The sequence below is a fragment of the Egretta garzetta genome, unplaced genomic scaffold (assembly GCF_000687185.1).
Source record: "Egretta garzetta isolate BGI_Z169 unplaced genomic scaffold, ASM68718v1 scaffold235, whole genome shotgun sequence".
Taxonomy (NCBI): Eukaryota; Metazoa; Chordata; class Aves; order Pelecaniformes; family Ardeidae; genus Egretta; species Egretta garzetta.
In genome coordinates, this window is record NW_009259792.1 from 2,768,211 (window position 1) to 2,777,592 (window position 9,382).

Here is a 9,382-nt window from a genome sequence, read left to right on the forward strand (position 1 = left end):
CCCCGCCCCCCCCCCCCCCCGCCTTTCATTAAGCGGTTTGCTGATTAGCGAGAAGCCTTGGAAAGCAGAAGATGACGTTGGAAAGCAACTCCTGATCGTTAAAAATAATGTGGTCCTGGAGTTATTAGACATATCTGTTTTGCGTGTTGGAAATCTTCCCCCTGGTCCCTCAGGCGGTGCTTTAAAGGGTTTAATGCTTTATTCTAGAGGGGCTGAGCTATAATCTGGTGGAATCCCCCTAGAGTCGGAGGGTTTTTTTTTTTTTCCTCCCTCCTCTTTTCCTCCTTTCTTCAGCTACCGTCTTCTTGTGGCATAAAGTACATCAGTAGGAGTTGGATGACACGAACCTCTGGAGGCAAGAAACCTGAAACCAGGCAGGCAGGAAAAGTGACGATTAGAATTAGAATAATTATTATTTTTCACAGAAAAGGTTGCCATTAGCATCATCGGGCAGAGAGGAGTTCCTGTTGCATGATGGTCAGTTGAGAAAGCAGCTTTAAGAATTTCCACCGGACGAAATGCCGTTATCTCCATCATTTTACAGATGTGGCGATAATTGTGATAACGATGCAAGTGCTCTGCGTGTGTGCATAAACAAGTGTGTAGATAATGGCCCCCAAAGAGTTGCCATTAATATTAGCATTATGTCCACATCTGTAAAATTATGGACAGCTTTTTGGGGTATTCCCACCGGATCGGTGTCTTTGCTCTTAAGGGAAGTTTGGATCTTTCTGTCTTTCAGGCTTTAAGTTTCCCCTGTTTTTTTTTTTTTTTGTTTTTTTTTTGGCCCAGATCATTCGAAAGTGTGTGTGTGTGTGTGTGTGTGTATGTATATGTTACGTGTGTGTGTGTGTGCACTTTTCCCACTGTTCTGCACGATCAGCTGCGTGGGTCCATACCATGGTATGTTGTAGCATAGGCAAACCTCATCACCTGAAAATCTGCCCCATAAAGTTACTTCTGCCCCCCAAATCGGGCTTGTGGAAAGAAAAGCTATACCTGGAGCCTGTCCCTGAGGCGCAGGGGATGTTAGAAGGTTTCTGAACCTTATGGCCCGAAAGAGCTGGTCCTTCCCCGAGGGGGCGGTGGGCAGGGGCAGGTCGGAGCCAGCCCAGCCCGGGGCCGCCGGGGCCCGGAGGTGTTAATGCCCCTTCTCATTCCCTCCAGGTGAGGCCGTTCATTTAGCTCGGGATTTTGGGTACATCTGCGAAACGGAGTTCCCAGCCAAAGCTGTTTCTGAGTACCTGAACAGACAGCACACGGACCCCAGCGACCTCCACTCCAGGAAAAACATGCTGCTTGCTACAAAGTGAGTGCCAAGTTGACTATTGACTACCCCCCCTCTCCCACCCTCCCCCCAGAAAATCCTCCTCCTCCTCCTCAAATTCTTCCTCTGAGCTCGTTTTGAACGCAGACGGTGTTTCCAGTCCCCAAATTATACCGGCCCCGCGGGGAGGAAGGATGCTCATATCACCCTATAGGCAGGGCAGACCCTATAGCCCCTGTGCCCTTCTGCAGTGGGGTTTCTGCCAGCACCCCTAGGATGGAGGGGGCTGTCCCCTAGCTACTGTGCATCGTTTCCAAGCCACCCCCAGTTCAACAGTCTTTATGGAAAGGGGACCAAAGGTCTGTATTTTGCTTCCACAGCATGTCTGTCTGTCCCTCCTGCTGCTCACCCCTCCCTGTTTCTCTGCTACAAAATTGCAGTGTCTTTTCCATATGATTTAATAAAAAAAAAAAAAAAAAAAAGGAAAAAAAGGCAAAAAAAAAAAAAGGCAAAAAAAAACCCCAAGAAAAACCCCCACCATCATGTACCGCTAGTTATCCTCAGCTTGGTCCTCTCAACCCATCTCTCTGCCTTGGGATTTTCCCGGTGGATGCGCTGTGTCAGATGATTTTCACTTGGCTGTGCCTCCCAGGCTCCTAACTGGGTGCTTCATAGTTTACTCAGGTCCTCAGCGGTGGGTGCTGTGTGTCTCCACACATCTCCATCAATCTGGCAAAAAAAAAGCGGAAAAAAAAAAAAAAAAGAAAGAAAAAGAAAAAAAAAATACCAGCCCAAACAGCTCTCATTTATTTCATGCTCTGGGATGTGGCTTGCCTCCGATGACAGTGTAATTTAAAGAAATATATGGAGGGTTGAAAAATCATTTGCTCAAATTTGTCCAGATGTTTTTTAGACGTGATTGGAATTTGATTGCCCTTTTCTGCAGGGTCAGAAGATATTAATGTCCCAGAACTTTAATTGCTCACAGACCCTGCTTTGCTCTTTGAAGATGTAAAATGTTGGACTCATTACTGTTTGTTCTCCAAATTCAAAGTTTCCTCTCTTGCACTTTCTTAATGGATAATACACATAGAAGCAGACCTTTATCTTTCCCCACCTTCTGAAACCTTTAACCCACTGGGAATTTCAGAGAATTTCAGAGGATGAGAGCTGAACGCCTTTTTTAAGGTTTTCTTTTTTCCTTTCCTTTCCTTTTTTTTTTTTTTTTTAAAATTCCAACCCCTTTTTCTCCAGTCCCTGTCTCAAAGAAACTATTCCTTTGGGAACCCGCTCCAGCCCCCAGGGTTTCTACATTGCCCAGGCACCTGTTGACTTGAAGGCTTTTTGGACCAGAGCAACGCAAAAGAAAATGTGTGTGTGGATCTATTATAAAAATCAAATCTGATTTTTCAAAGGCGTGGGCAAGCAAACAAGAGCCAGATGTCAACTCTGATGTGTTAATTGGGATGTCACCCCCAAAATAAAATAGGAAATGCTAGCTTTGCTCCTCATGCAATGAATAAGCTGGCATGAAACTTCCAAAGTCCTGATCTTTCTCCATAAGGTGGCCCAGCCTGAGCAGTCTCAGAGAGGGCTCCATTTTGGCCCTTCCCTGCACCGTGTCCCTGTGCCACCCAGTAGCTCTCCATTCCTGGTTGTGCTTTCCTCTGGGAACAGCATCAGTGGGAGCTGTTTTGAGCTAGGGTTGGACCTCCAGGAAGACGGGTGGTTGGCAGACCCATGGCACATCACCCTTTCAGCCTGGTTATTTCTAGAGCCACTGAGCAGGCCTGGGTTTTCACTGTGCTTCAGAAGCATCCTTGTGGCTGCTGGAGGGATTTCTGTCTCCAGGCCTGGTGTTATCCTGCAATTGCAGAAACCTCTCTCCTGGAAAACATCAACCTGAGCAGGGAGATGCTAGCTCACCATGGCCAGTCCCCAAGCACTGTTGGGGGAAAGGAAGGTGGCAAAAATGTCCTATCCTTGGTCTTGGGATCAGCTTTGGCTTGAACCTGCCCCTTCCTTCAACCTTGGTTGTCTCGGAGAAGTGTGGGATGAGCCTAACCACCGCTTTTCTCTCTCTCTCCCCCCTCTCTCTGCCTTCCTCTCTTCCGCGCAGGCAACTTTGTAAAGAATTTACAGATCTCTTGGCCCAGGACAGGACGCCCATTGGAAACAGCCGGCCCACCCCTATTTTGGAACCGGGCATTCAGAGCTGCTTGACTCACTTCAGCCTCATCACTCACGGCTTTGGGGCCCCCGCTATCTGCGCTGCCCTCACGGCCCTTCAAAACTACCTGACTGAAGCTCTCAAAGGCATGGACAAGATGTTCTTGAACAACAACACTGCTAACAGGCACACATCTGGCGAAGGACCAGGTAGTAAAACTGGAGACAAGGAAGAGAAACACAGAAAATGAGAGAGAGAGAGAGAGAGAGGAAAAAAAAAAAAAAAAAGAAAGGAAAAGGAAAAAAGTTAAATAAATAAAAGGAGAAAAGAGAGAGAGAATCTTTTAAAACAAAACCGTCTTAATTTTAGCTTTAAAAATACTGGATTGGGCTTTGGAAGAATTCTGTTAGGTAGGACAAAATAATAATAATAATAAAAATAAAAATAATAATAATAAAAGAAAGACAATAATTTAAGATCAGAGGAGCACAATGGCGCAAGACCAGTGGTTCAGAGTCTCTTGCCAGGAACATGTGAAGACAACCACCAGGATTTTTTTCCCACTTCTGTTCTTTCACGTTTTTTAAATAATGATTTGGGGGGGAGGGGAATATAATAATAATTAATAATAATAATAAAAGAAAGACATGAATAACTTATTGGAAGAAATTGGAGAAACATTTTTGGTGTCAGTGCTTTGATTTCTTGAGCTGCACGGTCTGTCTTGCTATTATTTTTATTTCATTCTCTATTCTTTTTTTTTTTTTTTTCTTTTCTTTTGAACGACGTCCTGTCTCCACCTTAGCTAAAACGTTCTTCCAGAGCATTCCCTTCTGAGCAACCCCATCGCCTCATTCCCCCTAACTCTTCCCATCTCATCTCACCACCCTGGTTCTGTCTAGACTAGGAAAGGAGGGGAGGCGAGCGCACGGACCTCTCACGAAGTCTTCGACACCAGCCAGTTCGAGCTGCGTTCATGGCAGCGTCTTAACGTGAGATGCCATTAGAAGGGAAGTTCCGAGTCGTCGTAGCTCAGTCAAATTAGCTAACTCTGGGTTTTGAGAACTTTTTGGGTTTTTTTTTTCCTGGTCTAGACAGACTCTCAGTTTAGCTTACCAGCGTTTACAGGTGTGTACGTGCGTGTGTGCCTATGTGCGTGCATATGCGTATGCGCGCACATAACCTGCCAGGGGTGCGTGTGTATCCTATGTATGTTTGTGTATATATATGTATATACATGACTATATACATATATATATTTAATATGTGTGTATAGCCGCACATATTCATGCATGCAAACATACCTTTGTAATTTAGGACTTGCCTTTGACGGTAAAATGCCTTGGCCATAACGGGTTGCAAAATTTGCGAGTAAGGTCTGGTAAAATAACAGCGCTATCTGATTTCTTAATTTTCTGAGATCTCCTCTTTTTCTCTAGGGAGTTTTATATTCCTAACTATGCCAATGTCTCAGTCCTTAATTTCCTTGAGTAGTGTGTGTGAGAGAGAGCTTCCCCCATTTTTAAAGAACTGTTAACAACAACAAAAAATGAGTGATATGAGTATGTAATTCTTTCTCAGGAGTATGCACTATTTTATTTTCTTCTGTTTCCTAAAGCTTTGCCCGCTTGGCTTATGAGCTTCTTCAAAGAGGACTAGAGATCCCTACACAATATATCAGGTACAGAGAAAAAAAATCCACAATTCTGATATTCTGATACTTTTCTTTTTTTTTTTTTCTTTCTGCTTTTTCAAATCAAAGCCAGTTGTTTCCGAATTCTGTAGGTGCACTTCTTTAAAGAAGCTCAAAGGGAATAATTTGAATGAGATAAAAAAACACAAGTCGAAATCGAGGTGTAATATCGCAAAGAAAATAAGAGCTGTGTTGGATGTTACCGCGCTTGCTTGGCACGAGGGTCTTGTACCCAGGGAGGAAAGGGTTCCATGTGAGCTGGCTCCTCGTGATGGGAGCGGGGAGGGCTTGCCAGGGAATATCCTGATTTCGGAGCTCAGTCTGAGGAAATCTGTTTCTCTTAGAAAGCTTTTTTTTTTTTTTTGTTTTAAAAAAAAAAAAGTCTTGTGACTCTTGCTTTAGAACAAGTCGGTGTGGTAGGGGGAAAAGACTTCTGAACTCCAATGTTTTTCTCGGTGGTTTGGTGTGTGACAGGATGTCTTATGCGTATGATTTGGGGGTGGGGGTGGAGGGGAAGTCTGTTTTCTTTCCTTTTTTTTTTTTTTTTTAATAAACATTTCTTTGTCTTCTGTGGTAAAAATAATGCCGAAGTGTAAGGATATGAATTTCTGTTTGGATTCTGCCGTATTGGGTAATTGCATGCGTTTCTCAGTGGGGGTAGGGTTCGTGCACTAACACATCTTTTTGCTTATGTCAGAACAGTTACTGGGTGTGGGTAAATCTCCTGGAGTCACTGGCAAAACTCCAGTGGGGTCAGTCCCCCCCGCCCTGTCCCCAGGATTCCTGTTAAAGCCTCAGCACTCAATCCCACCCACCCAAGCAGGCACACCTGAACTCAGAATGAGGAGAGAGAAAAGAGAAGCCTTAGCCTTGCTTTAGTTTCTAGATACCATCCAAACTGGATTGGGGGGAGAGAAATAATTCAGCAATACTCTCAAAGTCCCCTGACAAAATGTTTGTAAAAAAAAAAAAAAGAAAACCAGCCCCTTGATTGTCACCCTTAGTGTCCTTAGCTCTCTGAGAAATGGCTACAGCCGAGGGCCTGCTCTGCTTTTCAAATCCTTGTGCAGCAAGCGAAGGTCTCAGCTCTTGTTCCCTACCTGTGAGTCGGACACACGTGTGGCAATAGAAACCCAGGAATCATCCAGCCCCAAGGAGCACTGGCTCCTCAGGAGCTGCTTCTCATTCATTTACCTTTGGTCCTTCTGGGGCAGGGTGCTGTGGGGATCCTCCTGTGAGAAAAGAGGGAAACTGAGGCAGGTAGCCTTCTCCATGGGCTGCTGGGATGAGTTGGAGGTAGTCTTTGACCCTGGCGGGTCACTGGCAGTGGGTTTGATAATGGGCTCATACCTGCAGATGTCACCAGAGGAGGTGTGGATCCCTGGGTGACGTAGATCTCATGGATTCCCCCACCAGTAAGTTGGGGACCCTCAGACTGAAGAGGCCCATGGTCCTCCAAAGCCTAGCCCTTGCCAACCACCCCCAGTTTCAGCAGGCCCCTGGGGAAGGACAATCCAAGCTCCAGTGCAGGGCATGCCCCAGCAGTGATGCACGGGAAAGGCAAGGGGCACGCGTGCGTCTATCTGGGGAGGAATGAACGGCACCACCTGAAAGCACATCCCCCTTCTCTGCCTGACAAGAATATTCTGTTTATTGAAGCAGAGCACAAAGTGTTGAAGGTTGCTTTGCCTGCCTGCTGGAAAAAGCCCTTGTGGGCCCAGCCCTTCAGCATCACCCAGCCCAGTGGGGCTCCTGGGTGTGGGGACACCCCAAGTTAGCTCTCAGTCTTCCACCTCCCCAGCTGCACACGCGGGGAGACGGGGACCTGCTCGCTGCCTCCCCGGAGTTTCCAGCTGAAGGCTTTGAGGGGGATGTTGGGGATGGTCCTTCCTTGTCTTTGGGGAGATGTTTGGGATGGTCCTTCCTTGTGTTTGGGGAGATGTTTGGGATGGTCCTTCCTTGTCTTTGGGCAGAGGTTGGGGATGCTCCTTCCTTGTCTTTGGGGAGATGTTGAGGATGCTCCTTTTAACTGCAGAGGACAGTATCCCACCACCACTGTGAGTAAATGAGGAGAGGGAACCGCTTGCAACTTCTTGGGGAAAGAGCTGCACACACATATACACATGTACACGCATGTGTGAGGGCCTGATCCTGCTGCTGCTGCTGAAATCTCCCCTAGGCACAGGTTTGATCACCTGGACCAGGGCCTAAGCCTTGAGAAGGTTGAGGGAAGAGTTTGAGTTGACTCCTGGCACCTTTGGATCTGCCCCTCGTGCCTTCTACCTGGAAGAGACAGACTGCAAACGCCAGGCTGTGCTTCGCTTGGGCGAAATAAAACCAAATGCAATATTCCCATGGATTTCAGTGGGATGCCCCCTGTTTGCTCCTCAAAGTGTCGAGACCAAATCCATGAGGATTCTGATTCGAATGCAAACCAGGAGAAAACATGGCATAGGTGTATATCCATCTTTTCTTCCCCCTAGCCTAGTGCTGGTCCTAGAGGGAAATACCCAGTGCTTGGTGGCATCCGTCAGCGCTGAGGACTGAGGTCCCCCAAAAACTAAACTCAGCCTCCCACTGGAAGGCATTTTCCTGCTCCCCTGCACTTTCCCAGCCCGACTACTTGTGTTGGCGGGGCACCTCAGACGTTTATCTGATAATTGAGTTATTAAAAGATTTGGTTTCCTCGGGATCATAAATCAATAAACAGGAGGATTAACACAGCAGCTCTGCTTTTTAACTCAAGGGAAAAGTTTGAGGAGAGACCATGAAAAGTTTGTTTTCAAACCAAACAGGTGGGTTGCTGTAAATTTTATTTCATTCTTAGTCTCACTTTTTTTTTTTTTTTTTTTTTTTTTTATATAACAATTCTCTATTTTCCATTGGAAAGATCTTTTGGGTTTGTATGCTCCCTGATTTTTTTTTTCCCTGGTTGTTATTCACACAAGGTGTGAAGGAAACAAGAAGCCAATTTTATGGGAATCCTTTTACAACCCGATGGTTTCTTTAAAATCGGGTCGTGTCTTGTCCCACCTAATAGAAATTCTCTGTGAGAAGCTGTTTCAAGTCCCTTTGCATCCCAGACCAACCTCCCCCAAAATCCCCAAATTTGCATTTGGGGCTGGGAGGGAGGGGGGGAAGGATGGTTTTAAGACCTTTAGCTGTGCCCAAAGGGCTTATTCCCTTCCCCTGCTCATCTCTTTCTGACCGGTTTATCACGCAGACCTGTTCGGCTCTGGTTTAATACGTTTCTCGGAGAATTTGGTGCTGGTTTCAGCTGCCGTAAGCATTGCCAGATCGATCCGGCCAAACTCCCCCTCCCCGCCGGCTTCCCTGTGTGAGAGAGACCGTAGGCTTTTTACAAATAGTATATTTTCTTATACAAAGGGAAAAAGTGAAAGAAAATATCCCCAAACACACTGGCAAACGCCTGAACATTTTGAGAGAGACGGAACGTTGTGTGCCAGCGAGAAATAAAGGAAAAAAAAAAAGAAAACCAACCCCAAACAAATGCAAAGCTCTGAAAAAGTGAATGAGAAACTGGAAAGATGAAAGAAAAAAAATTAAAAATCTCCTTTTATGCCCCAAACGATCCCTTTCACCTCCTCTTCTTGAAAAATCTGACCATGCAGTGAGAAATATCAGTTTATCGACTCTTCCTGAGAAGAAATGCAGAGAGGCATTCAGTATTGAGTTTGTATATATTTATTTATGCTTAATTTAACGGGAATGTGTAAATATGGCGAGCAAGTAGTTTTTGGGTTATTTATCTGTGAATCTATACCTCTGTGAAGGGGCTGGGGGAATTTAAAAACAAAAAGTAAAAAAAAAAAAAAAAAGAAACAAAAAAGAAAAAAAGAAAACCCACAAAAAAAAAAAATCCCGCTTGACTAGATAGTATCCTATCTGAATCTTTTCTGTTCTTTATAGACAAGCTGTTATGGTAATGGGTAGAAATTGGTTTCTTGTCCAGTGATGACCTGATTTACATAAATAATAAGAATAAGAATAAAAAAAAAAGAGATTGTTGTGTTTTGTTGTATTTTCCTCTTCAGTTTTTTTGAATGTTGGTGCTGCTTCGATTCTGCAGACGGATTTACTTATAACGCCAAGAAGTCTTTATTTTCCCAATCTAGGCTTTGGGGAAATTCAGGACATGTCTCTACATTAAAAAAAAAAAAAAAAAAAGACAAAAAAAAAGACAATAAATATTGCTTCTCAGAAATGTTGGTATTTTATTTCTGTCTGACTC

General features: G+C 44.9%; 1 protein-coding gene across 2 annotated transcripts in view; it reads left to right on the forward strand.

The window, feature by feature from the left end:
- Nucleotides 1–3,687, forward strand: part of TFAP2B (transcription factor AP-2 beta) — a 26,155-nt gene extending 22,468 nt beyond the window's left edge. For both annotated transcript variants that reach the window (XM_035895116.1, XM_009639630.2), the window contains 2 exons: nt 1,168–1,309; nt 3,387–3,687. In XM_035895116.1, coding sequence (XP_035751009.1) covers nt 1,168–1,309; nt 3,387–3,687 — 443 coding nt within the window. The remainder of the gene's footprint in view (nt 1–1,167; nt 1,310–3,386) is intronic.
- The last annotated feature ends 5,695 nt before the right edge of the window (nt 3,688–9,382 follow it).